The sequence below is a fragment of the Equus przewalskii genome, chromosome 25 (assembly GCF_037783145.1).
Source record: "Equus przewalskii isolate Varuska chromosome 25, EquPr2, whole genome shotgun sequence".
In the NCBI taxonomy this organism is placed as follows: domain Eukaryota; kingdom Metazoa; phylum Chordata; class Mammalia; order Perissodactyla; family Equidae; genus Equus; species Equus przewalskii.
Genome location: NC_091855.1, coordinates 10518936 through 10537738, shown reverse-complemented (window position 1 = coordinate 10537738; position 18803 = coordinate 10518936). Strand labels below are relative to the sequence as shown.

Genomic DNA, 18803 nt, shown 5'->3' with positions numbered 1-18803 from the left:
ATGGAAGAGTAGAAGGCGAGTTTACCTCTGCAATGCTCTGGAACTGTTTAATCATCTCTCCTACTTGGAGCTTTGTGTCCTTCCAGTTGTCCTGAAGTTGACTGATTCTCTTGTCAATTGACTCTTTGGTTTCCAGGTTAGTTATGTTCAGTAACTTTTCCCCAGCTTCCAAGGTTAGTGCATAGGTAGGCTGCCATCTCTGAAAATGAATTTCTCTGTTCTAAAAGAAGAAAGAAAAGGGATTTGCTTAAGCCTCTGATGCAACCAAAATGTGACTCGTTGTGTATGTTTGTGTATATTTCCTTCAGAGATTTTCCTCTATGTTAAATTAGATATAAACTAGACAAATCTGGTTAGAAGGTACACACACACACACTCACTCACTCATTCACATCAAAGGCTAACGTTTTTACATTGAGTAGACAGCATACTACCAAATGATGTGTTCTTAAAATAATTTCCAAGGGCTGGTAAGAGATAAGATTCTTAGTGTAATGATTAGAAGTATAGAGAAATGAAAAATATACTTCACAGAATAAAAGCCTACAAGATAAATCGATGTAAGAACATTAAGAAAATGATTAGAGTATTAGACCTGAAACTAAGAGCAAATACCCATTAGCATCAGGGTCCCAGAGTCAGCTTACTCCTAACCCACAAGAGTTGAATGTGCACATTATGCTAAACAAATTTAAAAGACGGAGAGAACAAATAAAAAAGGTAAAATACAAAAGTATGCACTCAAGCTTATTATGGGCACATAACTATGTACATCAATATTACATATGTACAACATATACTTAAAGATGTACAGCAATAAGGGATTAAAAAATTCTATTTGAATATGATGTAGGCTTTTCTTCAAAGGGGACTGAAATGAGCGATTTACAACACAAAAATTAAGTAAAAACTTTTTTTTTAAATTTTTTTTTTAAGATTTTATTTTTTTCCTTTTTCTCCCCAAAGCCCCCCGGTACATAGTTGTATATTCTTTGTTGTGGGTCCTTCTAGTTGTGGCATGTGGGACGCTGCCTCAGCGTGGTTTGATGAGCAGTGCCATGTCCGCGCCCAGGATTCGAACCAACGAAACACTGGGCCGCCTGCAGCGGAGTGCGCGAACTTAACCACTCGGCCACGGGGCAAGCCCCTAAGTAAAAAACTTTTTAATTCATAATTCCAAAAGCATTGGTTTTCAGAAGAAAAAAATTAGTTCTAATTTTTGTTGTAAATATGATTTCCTTCATTTTCAAATTTCTCAAGGGAGACATAATGTAGGCATTTTCCAAAATGGCAGCTGATATAAAAAAAAAAATCAACAGAGCATTGATTTACAAAGGTATATCTGAGAGTACTTAAAACAACCCAGTGCAAAGGAGGAAAGCAAACAATACTCTCAGAAGCAGACATAAGAAAGAAAAACTGCAACTCAAATGAGTATACTGCCACTCCACACTCACCTCTCCAATATGCAGCACTGCTCGACACAGCCACTATGCTAGACGCCTAGCAGCCATTTCAAACTTAACTTATTAAAAGATCTGCTCCCCCTCCTGTCTTCCCTGACTTGGTCAACAGCACACTATTAACCAAGATGCTCAACCCAAAAACCTAGAATCATCTTGATTTAGATTTGTATTTACCTGCCGCATCCAAACCATAAAGAAGTCCTGTAAACTCTACCCACAGACATATCCTTATTTATCTTCACTGTCATCACCCTTGTCTTAATCATCTTAACTATCCAAGACTATTGAAATAGACTAACTGGTGACGGAAGACTGTATTTTTCACAAAATGGCCACAGCAATATTACCAGTCCTGCACGCTCTTCCAGAACCTTGCCACTCCCCATCAAGTGGTGCTGCCTCTGTCCCCTCCTCTTGAACCTGTGTGGGCATGTATGATGGCCCTGACTAATGGAGAATGCTGCAAGTGAGTGACTTCCAAGGCCAGGTCTAAAAAGGCAATACAGCCTCCCCCTGGATCTCTCTTTCTTGGGACGCGCACCTTTGAAGGCATGAGCCGTCCTGTAAGAAGTCTGGCTACTGGAAGCCTCCAGGTGGAGGGAGCACAGGGAATGATGCCCAAGGAGCCCCAGCTGGTCCAGTTCCTAGCTATCTGAGTCTTTCCAGCTTAAGTGCTAGACACGAGAGTGAGGAACCCTTTGGATGAGTCCTGACCCAGTCACCATCTGACTGAAACTGCCTAAGAGACCCTAAGCAAGAGCCACCTGACTGAGCCCTGTCAACCTCCAGAACTGTGAGAGATAATACTAAACGTTTGCTGCTATGCAGCAATGAGATTCCTGCTTCTCCTCTGGCTCCCCAACAATCTATCCTTCTCAGAGCAGCCAGATGATCTTTAAAAATACAGACTGTATTGTATCATGCTGCCCCCTCTTCCAACTGAAACTCTTCAAAGGCTTCCCATAACATCGAGACTGTAAACCAGGGACCACATCTCACCTACAAAATGCTCCTCCCTCACTGCGTCTAAATGCGTTTTCTATCACTGCTGTCTCACTGGCTGTACTCCAGTCAGTCGTACTATTTGATCTCATCTTGGGGACTTTGGGAAAGCTGCTCCCTCTGTCTGAAAGGCTCTTTCCCCAGATCTTTGCATGGCTCGCTCCTTCTTGCCATTTAAGTTCCAGTTTAAACGTCACATTCCCAGAGATTACCCAAAAGTTCCTAAAGTATCACCCAGGCCCCCCATTACTGGCCCTGTTTTAATTATCTACATATGCCTTGTTGCAATCAGATATTATTTATTATTTTGTCTGATTCCCCTCACCAGTCAGACAAATTAGTATTTTCTTGTCTGTTTATTAATTTGTCTGATTCCCCCTACAAGAGCAGAGGCTTTCTCTTAGTCCACACCATACGCCCAGCACTTAGAATAGAGACCAGATAAGAGCAGGTACTCAATATTTGATGACTAGATAACTGAATGAGGAAAGCACAGGATTTCAGAGCGGTACCTCTAGAGAGAAAAGTGGTTCTACCGCTCAATGGAACATGCCCTGGGAACTGCCAACTCATTACTCTAGTCCTGTGCTCAGCAAGCAACTTTCTGATTAAGAACTTTGTTGCCTAAATGAATCTGCCCTTCAAGAGTAAGCAGGAGTCCCACTGGAAGTTACCACACTGGTCGTCATTTCTGCATTTGTCAGTGCCTAATCAGCTAGGGTGAGTCTGTCACCCTAAACTTCCCCCCCTCTGCCCACCCATCTCCAGTCCACGCCTACTGCCACAGCCCAAGAGAGCCTCACCATTTCTGGGTGAATGGGGAAGACTGGGTTTCTGACCCCACAAGGCTAGGGACAAGGCTTGGTAGGGTCCCCATGACCCTACCCAGCTGGCCTCCCCATTGCAAAGAACCATGACATCACAGAAAACGTAAAACCTGAGGCGAATGAACACCTTCCAAAGAGTGGCCACTCTGTAGTTCTCACACTGCTCCTGTGCACACAGTACCTTCAGCTCATGGATCAGGCTTCGAGTTTGGTAGAGGCTGTAGCAATCCTGGCTCTTCACTGCAGACAGCAGGTGGGTGGTGTCAGTGAGGAAGCGGAGCAGGTCCTCCTCGGAGGTGGTGAAGGACTGCCACTGCCTCACCAGCCCACTGATGTCACTCTTCCTCTGCCGAACGCTCTGGACAGCACTCTGCCACCGGTCTCTCAGCCTCGTGAAGTTTAAAACAAATTCAGGTCTTGGGAAAAATAGATCGTTAGAGAATTCTGACATCAACATGTAGGAAAAATAACTATAAATACATAACAGGAACTCGGATTTGCTATTTATATGCACAATTTAGATGGGAAAAAACTCTTAACACCTGAGCACCATTCAACTTAAAGATGATGGGGAACTTGGGGCTGGGGCGTGTGTTTTGATGAAAGGCATTTAGCAGAAGGTGTCTGCACATGACCTGGTTTTTTGCCAGCATGCATGACAACCATTCCCTTAAACAAACTGAAGCTGTTTTAACATACATTATGCCAAATGCTGTATGGAAAACTAAACATTGGGTCAACGGGAAACGGATGAACCGGTAGGTACCATGTAATGTTCTTTATTACTTGAGGGTTGCACTTTAAGTAATTTCAGCAATAAAGAACAAGCTTTCTGCAACTACTCAACTAGTTATTTCCCAGATCAATTACACTCTTCACATGATTGATAAGGCCTTTTATTTATTATGGGAAAAGTCATGCTTTGCTATACTGATCAAATCAAAACCAGTTTATCATTTTGGAATTGGCTTGAATTTATTTCTTCAGAGCCAGGAAGAAATGGGCATTATATTTCTTAGTTATGCTGAACGATGATTCAGAGGTATATGGGTGGTGATGGGGGGCGGGGTGGAAATAATACCTATCAGGAGATTTAGAGAAGTCTTTAAGAGGCCAGGCCGCCTCCAGACTGTCTGCATGTGGACCAGCTGTGCGGGCAGGTTCAGTCACTGTCACCGGGCTGGCCTCAGGCGCTCTGCTCAGCCCAACTGGCACTGCCCAGGGACCTCAACCCCATGTACAGCAGAGAGAGAAATCCCTTCTTTCACACATGTGACAGAGCTACCTGCTGGGAACAGCAGCACTTTAAAATTTATTTTTTACAGAGCAAAACATCATGAAGCTGAAGGTAGAGAGGAAAAGAGACTACAGAAGAATCTCTGGGGTAAAAACTTAGTTAACCGTATTTGGTGAGTGGGTATTTGCAAAGCGTCTGGTCTGCCAACTCCACCCACCCATCATAGGAAAGAGTGCCACCAAAGTTTTTACGGCTAGATTTCATCCTAATATACAGGCAAAAGACTGGCCCCGTGGTGGTCTATCAACTGACACGGCCACAGGGGACTGACACAGTCAAGATCCATGTGGTGGAAGGGTGGCCCCAAATGCACCACCTTCCCCGCACCCACAGCCATCACAAGCCCCAGACAGCTTACTTCTTCTCCACTTCTGTTGTGTCCAGGAGTTGTAAGGACTGGGTGATGTAGGAATCAGCAATTGTCTGGTTTATAGAAACTTCAGCTTCTAACATCTATATATGAGTTAAAATATAAAATAGCAGCTAGTAGAATTCATTTTATGAATCTGGAACTCATAGTGCCTATTAAAACCAAAGCTCAGAGGGGATATGTGAGATGATTCATTTGCAAATCATCTGAGCCTAACTACAAAAAATGCTCAACCATCACATCAACATCACCTGTGGATATAATCCTAGAAGCAAATACATCTAATAATAACTATATCTAATGCCCATTTATTGGGCGTTTACTATTTGCTAGGCACTGTATAAAACATACATTGTCTCACTTATTCCTCAACCTTAGGACTTAAGTAATATTATTAGATCCATCTGAGAGGAGGAAACTAAGAGGGAAGGAAGTTCAGTAACTGATTCAAGGTCACCCAGCTTTTTGGCTGGACAGATTTCATTTTCATTGGATGATCTTGATGTAACGATGCAGACGTAAATCAGTTACATTAAAAAGTTACAATGAACTCATCATGCACACTTTTGAAATGCAGGGTCTGGCTATAACCACCAGCAGAATTTTCAAATAAACATCAACACAAGCCTGGGGAAACTCCTCTGTGAAATTATTAATGCTACAATTATGATTATACCAAGTGCTTCAATATTTTAGAGAATTACTTAGTGAAAATGCAAAGACGAATTGAAGTACTTTTACATATTCTTGGTAAATTAGTTGTATAATGTTTGCATTCTGTGAAAGCAAAGTTTGCGCTAGAAGCTTCCACCTACTGCAGAAAATCTAGGAGTTCTGTCATTAATAAAACAGAGCAGTAAAACAAAACGTTGAATTTTATGAAATGTGTGAGGATTTTACAAATGATCAACTGACAACGGAGTTTGCTTAAAGACTTACATTCCGTGTTTAGAGAGTGATGGGTACTCTCTGTATTTTCTTTAAATCTGTCTTTCCCAGATGCCTGCCCCACGGTCAGGGGTACTAGGTGGCAGAGAACACATGTTTACCTCATATGTTTTCTGCTGTTCCAGGAGAGCTGGAAGGCTGTCAGTGATATTTGCTTTGAGTGTCTCCTCTATCTTCTCCAAAAGCTGGACCCATTTTTCACAGCAAGAAAGAAACTTTTCACTCAATCCAGTTCCCTGAAGCTCACTACAAAGGTTAAAAACAAACATAACAGAGCCATGTAACAGTGACATTCCTGAGCTCAAGCCGTTAATTTTACCCTAATGGAAAATGGTAAGAGATGGGCTCTGCTGACCTGCAGCGCTCCAGCCCTGTCGCCGTGGCCCGAATCCACCGCCGGTTCAAGTTCTGTAATGTCTTTACAGCTATGTCACTCAGCGGGAGCCTGAGGCTGACTTCATTCAAACGTTCAACCTCAGGTGACTGGGCTGTCAGTGCCAGCACGTGATTCTACGAAAACAATTAAATTCCTGATTTTTTGGATGCCAATGATATATCTAGAGGATGCAAAGGCCTCAGAAATCCTGTCGACCATCCTTAGTTCAAAGATAAGGGAAAAATAGGTAAATGACCTGCCCACAGTCAAACAGCTAGCTAGTGTTGGAACTGGACCTGAACCCAGACCTCTCAATCCTGTGGCTTTTCTAGGACAACAAGCTGCACACACGGCCAGAACCTAACCAGCCCAGGAAGTAGAAAGTCATCTCAGATTTTGTCTTTGAGGAATATTGAACTGAGCTTTCTTTTTTAAAAGACCCATTCTGGACCTTCAAGTACCTTTTAGTCTGCCAACAACTTGACTTTCAATAGATCATGCAGTTTACCTACAAATCAAATGAAAATTCGATCCTTAAAACAACCCTAGCAAAGCACAGGACTTCAACATCCATATTTTGGTAGAATATGAAATCACAAGAAAGCAAACTCATCAAAATTTTATTTTTAAGATGATATTCCAGGGACAGCCTCTTGGTCAACAATATGTTAAGCAAACATCCTTCGCAATATCCATGTTGCCACTATGGAACTCTGCTGTGATGTTCTGGGTCAGGGTCAGCAAATTTTTTCTGTAAAGGGTTCGGTCATGAACATTTCAGACTTTTATGGGTCATATTGATGAGGATTATTTTAGGCTGGTTACTTTTAAAACTGCAGATGAGAAGGGGGCTGGTTACTTTTAATAAAAGCAACTCTGAGGAGTAGAGTTTGCTTGCCCTTTGTTGGGAAACATTTCCATTTGTAAGGAAAATCTCCACCTGTAAAGATGCCCTCCTCTCTATGCCAGGAAGAAGGGGGATGAACTTATCTCTAGAAACTCTTTAATCAGTGCCAAAGGCAAGAACTTAAATTGTTTACTGTCTGGCAACCTCATGTAACTGACCCCCCCCAACATCCTCCTTTGTCTTTAGCTGAAGATAATATTTAAGGGGTGACTTCTGCCATTTACTCAATCCAGTTTGATTCTTATCTAAAAGTTATAGGACCACCCAATAACCAGAACCCTACGGGCACTGACACCATTTTAACCACTCTTTTTACACATTCTTTCCTTTGTCTTGTAAAGAGATAACTCACATACCTATGCCTTAAGTTTAGCCTTACTCTCCACCCATGTTTGCAGCAGCAGCAGTGGCAGCAGCAGTGGCAGCAGCAGTGGCAGCAGCAGCTCCTCCTGCCTGTGGGTCCTGTCCCCATGCTATTCCACACTATTCTATAAATAAAAGAGCACTACTGCCAGATCTTGAGAGTCCAAGAAATCTTTCTCTCGACTCCTTGGCTCACTGACCCCACATCAATATGATCTCTGTTGCAACGATTCAACTCTGCCGTTGTAGCATGAAAACTCCCATAAACAATATCTAAATAGAAGGGAATGACTTTGTGACAATAACACTTAATTTACAAAAACAAGTGGTGGACTGGATTTGGACAGTGTGCCACAGCTTGCTGACTCCTGATCTAGGTTATGAATATTGGTCCTTCAGAGTTTGCACGATCCAGAATCCTTTAATTTTTCCATTCACTCATGTTAACTATACTAAACTCACTAAGGTAATAAAGAAGGAAAAAATATATAAATAATTTTACACGATATTTTACTTTTGATCTCGATTAACCAGAAAAATTCAATTAATCACAACAGCCAATTCCTAGATTATTCTAGTTCACGGAAGCTAATTAGTAAAGATAGCAAAATTTAAAAATCTACTAAAATTACTGTGGCACATTACTAAAACAGATCCCTATGTTGTCACACTTTTCCACACCTTAGGGAAAACAGGGCAAGAACGAATGGTGCATAACTGACTGTTCTGAAGAGTTTAGACACAGATTCTATAAGACGACAGTAACCAGCTTATTTTTCATCCTGTGGTGAATTTAAGCCCTTAGGAAGGACAAATATTGGCAATACCAGGAATAAGTCAGGATTTTCTTCTTTTTCTTGCTGGTAGAGTTTATCTAAGTTTTCCTCTTCATGCATAATAAGACCTTTTAAAGATTCCAACTGGTCCCCAAAATCCTTGAACTGTGAGAGAACCACCTAGAATGAGAGAAATTTCTGTTAGAAACAATTTTCACGTGTGTGTATAACAGAATTAAGCATAGCCTCCGGGGGCTGATAAAAGTTCAAGTTGTTTTCAACCCCTAGCAGCTCATTATTATCTTGAATATTCAGAAGGTGTCTGATTTTCACTCTGTGCCTTTGGCAAAGCACTGAGCCTTCAGGAAGCGCCTGCCTCAGAGGGGCACGCAGAGGAGGGTTAGTGAGTATTCTGCTCCCTCAGTCCTGCTGGTTAAATGTTTTTTTCCTGATGGTACTGAGGTGTGACCATGGTCTTCCTTGCAGCTTTTTGACAGCTCATGCACTAAGGGCTTTTCAAAAAGTGAATGAAGAATATAACAAATGGCCATGCTTTGAGCAGCTACTTCTATGACTCCATCACCCTACTTAGAGATCCAAATAACTATGAGATCTGAACAGTGTACGAAATCCAGCACTTCTTTAACATGTTCAATAAAGAAGAAACAATTGCTGAGATCTGCCCATTGCCCGTGGGATTGGAGAATCACCTGACTGAAGAATCATGTCAAATGGCGGATGTGTTTGGCGTAGCTTTATTTTGCAGCTGCCCTAAGGAGTAGTCTGCAAAGCTCTAACAACTATGACTTCATAGGATACGAGGAGTTGAGGAGAGTGTGCGAATGCCAAGACTACAACTTAAATGGAAAAACAAGATGAACCTCAAATCCGTTTGCTTTCACAAGCAGCATCTTTTCCAAGTAAGAGGCCCTCTGGAGGAGGTGCAGCTGACCAGAGAGGAGCACGTTGGTACTGGACTCTGTGGGCTGTGGGAGTCGATCCAGGAGAGTGGAATTTTGGAGAAAGTCTTCTTTTGTCTTCTGTACATCATGCTGCAGCTCCTGGAGAAGAAAAAGTGGTCACAAAACATTTCCTTCTTCTTTCACAACAGAAATCCCCATCCCCTGCCACTCCATTAACATCTAGGAGAATTCCTGCCCGGAAATTGTGGGCATGTTTTTCTGTTATGGTTTATTTTAACAAGTTAAAAAAGCTAAACATTCTTTATATGATGCACAACTCTAGTGCTGTTCTAAAATTTGTCAGTTCAGAGCTAAACCTGACCACTGATCAATAGATTTGGGGCTTCTAGTGTTCAGAAACTGAAGACCACTTGAGTAGAGTCCTGTGTTTTATATTTCTAATCATCAAACACTCTAGGGATCTGTCTTAATGCCATTGTAAGAATCAACACAGCCCTGTTTTCTGCCTGAGACTTTTTGACATAAGTGGATTGATTTGCAGAGAATGTAGAATCCCCTTAGAAGATACAAAATGCATCTAGTCACCCACTTTAAAACTAGAATGTATTCACTTTCTGAGCATTCATCAACATGATAGGATAATTCACTCGGTGTGATCATCTAAGAATAGTACACGTTGAATCTCTTGCTTTAGAAATACTCTGAAATATAGTAGTCTAAAAAGCGTTATACCCACAAGATTATTTCTAAAGCAAGAGATTCAACCTGTACTATTCTTAGATGATCACAATGAGTTAAGAGACTTGTGCTTTCATTTGAGACTTTGTATGAGGCTTCTGCTTTAGATTTACCTGCTGGAGTGAAAGAGGAGACTTGGAAAAGGTGGTGTCAGGTGCCCCTGTCCCAGCTACCTGCTGCCTAGACCTCCCCCTGGGCCGCCACCTGTCGCTCCCAACCACACACCTCCCGGCCTTGCCCAGGTCCTACACAGCGTGCTCATGTACCTGCTCTGATGCCCTCTCTGTCCCTGTGGTCTGCCCAGTCCCTGAGTCACGGCCCCGTCTGCTGGGCTATCGTGACCTTGGTTTTCCCAGTGGGCTCTGCACTCACCTTTAAGTCCCGCAGGGCCGGCGTCAGGATCTCTGCCAGGTTGTTTCCAGACATGTTGATGTTTGCGAGCTGTCGGTACTTTGCTTCCTGCTGCTCCAGCCTTGCTGCAGCTTCAGTGTGAGCGCTGTTATAGGCCTTCCAGAGCTGGAGCAGACTCTGGGCCTTCTGCAGCTGGTCTGCGATGTCTTGATTGACCTGGGTCCACCTGTCAGCGCAACATGAACAACAGGACCCTCATTCCATCCTTTCTCTTGCAGCAAAAGCACAATGCACACCTTCTACCAGTAAGTTAATAGCAGATGGATTGTTAAGAAGAGACTGTTAAATGCCTTTTCTATTAATGGCATCACCATTACATAAACAGAAGTCCAAATTAGGATATTTAATTGACTTTATAATTCTCAACAAAAACTGCAAAATTTGTGATTGGCAAGAAATATCTATTATATTATGAATGTCTCTTAGGCAAAGGTGAAGAAAACACTGAACTGTGTTCCTGATGAAACTTTCTCCACATGGGAAGGACTCCTATTTTATGGGGGGGAGGGGGTGTCTTTAAATAGGCCTCATTTAAATTGTGTTTATATAAAATTATCTTCCAATTACAAAAGCAACGTATTCCTTGTATAAAAGTGCAAATAAAGGAAATTATTCTTATTCCATATATAAACTGTAGTATCTTGCCTTTCTTTCCCATTTAACTTTTTACAAAATATTTTCCCCATGTTATTAATAAAAAATTTTAAGCCTAATTTTAAAGGGCTGTATGTAATGATCTGCAAATCGCCTGTTTTTGGTTTAGTTACAATAACCAAATTCCTGTTTAGTATGGATATTGAAGTATTTTTTCAATTTTTGCTTTCCTTTATAATGCTCAGATACAACTTTGTTCAAAAGTTTTTCTCTATACTCCAAGATATTAGTCTTAGACTAGATTTCTGAGAAAATTAGTGGGTCAAAGAATATACATATGTAAATATTTTTAAGATTATGGGTATATATGATCAAACTGTTTTCTGAAAGCATTGTAATATCTACATTCTCACCTGAAGCACATGAGAATAAGTGTTTCACAACATCCTCAACCTGGCTAAACGTGTGAAAAATGGCACAATTGCTATACTTTTATGTATTTCAAAAATCTTAACAGAATAATGTGTTTTTACAAGACTTTCCCCAATTATAAATACAACATATGTTCTTTGTAAAATAAAAAGACAACAAAACCCACAAAACATGTATGTTTATGTCTATCTTTATCTCTAAATCTAAATTACCTACCTATCTACCTATCTATGAAAGAGAAAGTAAAAAATCCCCTGACATCTCATTAATCTAGTGATAGGTACTATTAGCATTGTGGTGATATTTTCTTTTGTCTTTTTCAACATGCCTTCCAAGATATTCTTGTGCCAACATCTGAACATGTAGGTGCAGTGGTGACAACTGAATCCCTTTAATAGCAAACTACACCACCATACATTTTGAGGGTGGCCCCCGATACCGTATGTAGAGTCAGATGCATTTCTGTGTTCCTCCTTGCCCTCCCACCCTCCCCTCTTCCAATAAGGAATGGATCAAGAGCTGACCACACTACTGCAGGGTATGTAAATTTGGTGTCCTTTGTTCAAAGTTGATTTACAGGAGAGGCTGAATCTACATGGAGGAAGGGTGGAGATGGACACTGAGGGTAGCTTAACCTCTTCAATACTGTCTGGAGCAAATGATCTTTAGGCCAACTTTCATAGCCCATTCAACAGAGCGGGTCATCAAAGAATTCCTTCCAACCCCAAATATCACCTCCCTGAGAGGTATCCTAACATCCCCTTTCCTCCATCTTAGAATGTTTCCAGTGACACAGATTGTCCATCTGACACCCCTTAGTCTGTTTCTGCCTGTGATTTTGGTGTCCCTGAGGATCACACTGGGCATTTAGTCTATGCCCTCTGAAAGTGGCTACCCTGGGGCTGTAATTAGGGTGTTTCTAGACTGATTATACCCAATACTTGTACAAAGCAGGTAATAGCCTTCACAACATCAAATCTTACATGAACTAGATCCTTTAAAGCAGAAGAGAGCAGAATCCAGTCACCTCAGATGATTTAAGAAGACTCAAATGGCACTTCATTTGCCTCATGTCATTATGATGACGATATCTGATCTATTATTCAAACTGTATCTTAATACGTACCTTGTGTGAGTATCTTGGCATTTCTCTTCAATTATTTCAGCAACTGAGGGGCAGTAATCTTTGAGTTTTCCAGTAACCTCCTGGAGTTTCTTCCAACTCCCTTCACTACTCTCAGCTTCATCTTGAAGAGACTAAGAGAACAGAGCAGGGAGGTTAGTTCCAGAATGGCCTGGCTACTTCCAAAGAAGGCAGCAGCTTTTCAGCACTTGTTGCTATTTCCCAACAATAACAACACTCAAACCTTAACAGGACTGGGATAAATGATTAGAAAGGTGAAGAAGAGAACAACTGAGAAGGCATTCTTTCATTTGAGACTAAAACTTTAAAAAGCATACACACACAAAAAAGCCCACCCAAACCCTTTAAGTTGAGAAATAATATGGACAGGAAAAATGAAGAAAAATTCAATGTATACTTTTACAAAGTTTTGCTCATTTGGCTCATGTGAGTCATTTTGGAATTTCAAGTTATACTTATGATGCTGCTGTTTAAAATGTTTTGTGGGGAGTGCAAAAGCAAACACTGGAGATTTTCTGCCAATAATGCACTGTACAAAAATCTGGTTAATTTACCTGAAGGTTCTGCACCTGGCATGTCAAGGCCTCCAATGATAAAACCACAGGCTTGCTGTGTTCCATGCAGTACCAGAATCGGATTGTCATCGTACTCACTTCATCATAGAGTTTATCATAAATCTTCCACTCCTGTAAAACGGACTGCATGGAGGTTTTGAGCTCATTGACCTATATGAAAAGAGAAAACATATTTAGAAAATGAGTGAGAAGAGGCTCTCTCATCATTTTTTTTTCCCTAAGGACTCTACCATTGCATCCACCTTAGGCATTTCAAGTTGAGAGTACTGATGGAGCTTTAGTGATTAATTGAAGGTGGGAAGGGAAGGTCAATGAACAAAAAATATCAGAGAAGGCTAAGTTCTAGAACAGGTAATGGAAAAGAGCCCTGAGACCAGAAGGATCTGCAGGGAGAGAGTTTGGCCAAGAGAGTGACAGCCAGTGAAAGAACACTAAGAGAGGAATCAGAATTTGTGAGTGCACGTTCCAGGGACACCCTATTAGCTTTCTGACCTTGGGGAACTTATTTAACCTTGAGTCTGTTTCCTCATCATCAACAAAGAGATAATAGACAAAAACATAAATAGTGTCTATGAAAATGCTCTGAAAACTGAAAAGCATTATAAATGTAAAATGTTACCTGTGCTACCTGGCACTTGAGTCTGATTACTACTAGCAAGCAAGCATAAATTGAAACAAAACATACCTGGCCAAAACAATGGGCAAGTGCAAACTAGGAAGAAATGCAACAGTGAGCATATTTTATCTGTTAGTATGCTTCAATAATCATGAAAGGATGGAAGCTGAAGCACTTAAAGGATATCAGATACAACTGAGAATATATAAATATATATTTATATATATATTATATAAAGAACACTTATAACTCAAGAAAAAAAGGAAAAATAACCAAACTAAAAAGTGGACAAAGGATTGAATAGACATCTCTCTAAATATATACAAATGGGCAACTATACACTTAAAAAGATGCTCAATATTCACAGTCATTAAAGAAATGTAAACCAAGACCACAATGAGACATGATTTCATATCCACTAGGATGGCTATAAGCAAAGCGGATAATAACAAGTGTTGGCAAGAGAGTGGAAAAACTGGACCCCTCATACTTTGCTGGTGGGAATGTAAAATGGTGCAGCCACTAAAGAAAACAGTTTGGCAGTTCCTCAAAAAGTTAAATATAGTTACCATGCAACCCACCAATTCTATTCTTAGGTATATACCTAAGAGAATTAAAAGCATATGTTCACACAAAAACCTGTATACAAACGTTCACAGCAGCATGACTCATAATAGCCTAAAAGGGGAAACAACTCAAATGTCTATCAACAGATAACCTAAATGTGGTATATCCACACAATGGAATATTGTTCATCCATAAAAAGAAATGAAGTTCTGATACATGCTGTAATATTGATAATCTTGAAAACATGCTAAGTGAAAGAAGACAGACAGAAAAGACTACTTATTGTATGATTCCATTTATAGTTATGCATCGCTTAATGACAGAGCTAAGTTCTGAGAAATGCATCATTAGGCGATTTCATCATTGTACAAACATCATAGTGTCCTTAAACAAACCTGGATGGTATAGCCTACTACACACCTAGGCTATATGGTACTAATCTTATGGGACCACTGTTTTATATGTGGTCAGTTGTTGACCAAAACATTGCTATGTGGCGCATGACTGTATATGAAATGTCCAGAATAGGCAAATTCATAGATAGAAAGTAGATGAGTGGTTTCCAGGGACTAAGGGAAGGGAGAAATGGGGAGTGATTGCTAATGGGTATGGGGGTTTCTTTGTGAGGTGATGAGAATGTTCTGGAATTGGATAGTAGTGATGGTTGTTTATCTCTGTGAATATACTAAAAACCACTGAATTGTACACTCAAAAGGTGAGTTTTATGGTATGTGAATTATATCTCAATTTAAAATGAAGATCTGAGTAGAAATGGAGTGTGCTCACTACGTTGGCCAAACTGGACATCTTAGTTTGTAGGGTGATGTCGAGTTTTGGATGTAATTACACAGGCCTGCATTCAGGCCCTCTGTTCTCTGCTTAACAACTACAGAGGGCACTGCACATCCACCGTGATAGGGAGGCTTCCCCAAACCCCGCCCGAAACAGGGACAGAGGAAAAACAACCTGGGAGGCTAAAACGCTAGTCTCACATTGGCAATTATGGGGGCCAAATGTCTTTATAAGGACTGGATGGCTCAGAAAAAGAGCCAGAGTCATTAAGAAAGAATAAAAGAAAGGAAGGAAAAAAGGGAGGCAGGAAGGGCACTCCTCACAGATGTACCTCTCAGAAGCTTGGACCTATCTGGGTGGCAGGGATGATTCTGGTACAAAAGGGCCTACAGGCACACTGCTACACAAGGCATTGCCACGGTTCAGGCCGTATGGGCCTTCGTGGCTTCCACATATAAAGTTGGTGCAACTCCCGGTGCTCTTAAGGGTAGCCCCTTAGAATATTATAGCTCCACGAAAAGAAATGGGACATGTGGTTTGAGGGAGAGGATAAGAAACCCATTAAGTAAAATTCACAATGCTAGCGACAAGAAGAAAGAACATTCTCAAAATGTTAGAAATGGGATCCGCCAGTAGGGGAGCATTCACTGAGTGCAGTATATGCACTGCCACCAAGGTAGAAAGGAATGAGTAGGTATCACCATGCCTATTTTATAGATCAGGAAATTGAGGCTTAGAGAGGTTAAGTACCTGCCATGGGACAAAGTTAGAAAATGGTACTGTCAGGACCTTTATCTAGGTAGAGACTCAAAGCCCTTGTTCTTAAACACTAGGCTATGTTGACTTTGGAGAGCTTATGGATGCATGATCTAGGTCGTATCCCTCTGCATTAAAAAAAAAAAACAAAAAAAGCTTTATTGAGATATAATTCACATTCCACACATCTCACCTATTTAAAGTGTACAATCATTATAATCAGTTTTAGACCATTTTCATCACTCCAAAAAGAAAGCCCATACTGATTAGCCACCACTCCTCATTCTTCCCCAGTCATTAATCTACTTTTTGTCTCTAGAGATTTGCCTATTCTGGACATTTCACATAAATGGAACCATACAATATATGGTCTTTTGTGACTGGCTTCTTTGACTTAGCATAATGTTTTCAAGGCCATCAATGTTGTAGCATCTATGGGCACTTCATTCCTTTTTATGCCTGACTAATATCCCATTATATGGATATGCCAGTTTTATTTATCCCTTTGTAAATTGATGGACATTTGGGTTGTTTTTACTTTTTGGCTATTATGAATCATGCTGCTATGAACATTCATGTTCAAGGTTTTAATGTAGACATATGTTTTCATTCCTCTTGGGTAGACACCTAGGAGTAGAATTGCTGAGTTATATGGCAACTCTGTTTAACCATTCAAGGACCCGTCAGACTGTTTTCCAAAGAAGCTGCACCATTTTTCATTCACCAGTGGTGTGTGAGGGTTTCAATGTCTCCATATCCTTGCTAACACTACTGTCTATCCTTTTATTACAGCTATCATAATGAGTGTGAAGTGGTATGTCATTATGATTAATGATATCGAGCATCTTTTCATGTGCTCATTGGCCATTGTTTATCTTCTTGAGAAATGTCTGTTCAGATCATTTGCTCATTTTTTCTTTGGTTATTTGTTCTTTTATTACTGAGTTGTAGAAATTCTTTATCTATTCTACACGCAAGTCCCTTAAATATGCAAATATTTTCTTCCATTCTGTGGTTTATCATTTCACTTTTTTGTGTCCTTTGAAACAAAGTGTTTAATTTTGATGAAGTCCAATTTATCTATTTTTTCTTTGGTTGCTTGTGCTTTTGGCGTCACATCTAGGAAACCATTACCTAATCCAAAGTCATGAAGATTTACGCCTATGTTTTCTTCTAAGACGTTTGTAGTTTTAGCTCTTTATATCTTTGATCTATTTTGAGTTAATTTTTGTATATGGTGTGAATGTAGAGGTCTAACTTCATTCTTTTGAATGTGGATATCCAGTTGTTCCAATACCATTTTTGAAAAAGACTATCCCCCCACCAGCCCCGATTGAATTGTCTTGGTATCCTTGTCAAAAATCAATTGACCATAATGTGAGGATTTATTTCTGGACTCTCAATTCTATTCCATTTATCTATATGTCTATCTTTATGCTAGTGCAGATCTTCTTGACTTATGATGGTGTTATATCCCAATAAACCTGTCATAAGTTGAAAATATCACTGTCAAAAATACAGTTAGGGGGCCAGCCCAGTGGCGCAGTGGTTAAGTTCACACACTGTGCTTTGGCAGCCCGGGGTTTGCTGGTTTGGATCCCAGGTGTGGACCTTTGCACTGCTTATCAAGCCATGCTGTGGCAGGTGTCCCACATATAAAGTAGAGGAAGATGGGCAGAGACATTAGCTCAGGGCTAATCTTCCTCAAAAAAAAAAAAAAATGCAGTTAATAAACCTAACCCACCAAAGATTATAGCTTAGCCTAGCCTACTTTAAATGTGCTCAGAACACTTACATTAGCCTACAGTTGGGCAAAATCATCAAACACAAAGCCTACTTTATAATAGTGTTGAATATCTCATGTAATTATTGACTACTGTACTGAAAGTGAGAAACAGAATGGCTGTATAGGTGCAGAATGGTGGTAAGTCTAACGGGTGTTCACCCTCATGACTGCATGGCTGCTTGGGAGCTGCGACTTGCTGCGGCTGCCCAGCATCATAAGAGAGAAACCTACGGCATATCGTTAGCCTGGGAAAAGATCACAATTCAAAATTTGAAGTTCAGTTTCTACTGAATGCATATTGCTTTTTCACCATCGTAAAGTAAAAAAATTATAAGTCGAATCATTGTAAGTCAGGGATGGTCTCTACTGTCTGCATATTTTTTACATGCATTATCTCATTTAATCCTTTTTCCCCTCTACGTTTTTATTATATTGTAATTAATTGTGTTGCAATGATCTGTTCAAGTGTCTTTCCTTCAGTAGCCTGTGAACTCTTTGAGGGTAGGACTCATTTACTGTCTTGTTGATCTATGTACCCTCAGCAGTGGGCATGGTGTCTCACAAAAGATATGTTTAACAAACGACTCAGACAAGATACATTAAGCTTATCTCTATTTTCCTGCCTGAGTTCTGGGGGAAGAATGAGGCTGAGGGTCGCCTATGGATTTCATTCACCGAGGTTATTCTCAATTCCCTCTTGGAACAAACGGTTGAAAGTAGATTTTACTAGATGACAAATAATCCACAGTAAGGACTCTCTAGGAAACATGGAGACACCTATAATTGGTTAGTATTTACAGTTTTCTCTCTTCCTTTGTGGGGAAACATCAAGATTGCAACGTCTACAGATGCCTGTTCTTTCTCTTTTGATGCTCTCCTCCTGGAAGGGGTAAACGCAGACTTCGACATGCCTTTCATAAAATCATCCACACTCTTCCTCTGTACTTTCTCCTGGCCACATGCTATGTTTCTCCCCATCTCTGGACTTCTCCCTACGCTGACTATGCTTCCAGCTTAACAGAGGCTACAGGAGGCAGGATCACTCCGTCCCTGAGGGCCCTCTCTGCATGGGGGGAGTTGAGCCGTTTCTCTGTAGCTGCTCCTGTACATGTGGCCAGGACACCATGCCAGATACTC

At 40.6% G+C, this 18803-nt stretch overlaps 1 protein-coding gene across 8 annotated transcripts in view; it reads right to left on the bottom strand.

Moving 5' to 3' along the window:
* Positions 1–18803, bottom strand: part of SYNE2 (spectrin repeat containing nuclear envelope protein 2) — a 296791-nt gene that overhangs the window by 46042 nt on the left and 231946 nt on the right. For all 8 annotated transcript variants that reach the window (XM_070592938.1, XM_070592939.1, XM_070592940.1 and 5 more), the window contains 10 exons: positions 13129–13299; positions 12557–12687; positions 10366–10570; positions 9214–9393; positions 8384–8512; positions 6266–6420; positions 6012–6156; positions 4951–5045; positions 3477–3711; positions 26–220 (listed from right to left, as the gene is read on the bottom strand). In XM_070592938.1, coding sequence (XP_070449039.1) covers positions 26–220; positions 3477–3711; positions 4951–5045; positions 6012–6156; positions 6266–6420; positions 8384–8512; positions 9214–9393; positions 10366–10570; positions 12557–12687; positions 13129–13299 — 1641 coding nt within the window. The remainder of the gene's footprint in view (positions 1–25; positions 221–3476; positions 3712–4950; positions 5046–6011; positions 6157–6265; positions 6421–8383; positions 8513–9213; positions 9394–10365; positions 10571–12556; positions 12688–13128; positions 13300–18803) is intronic.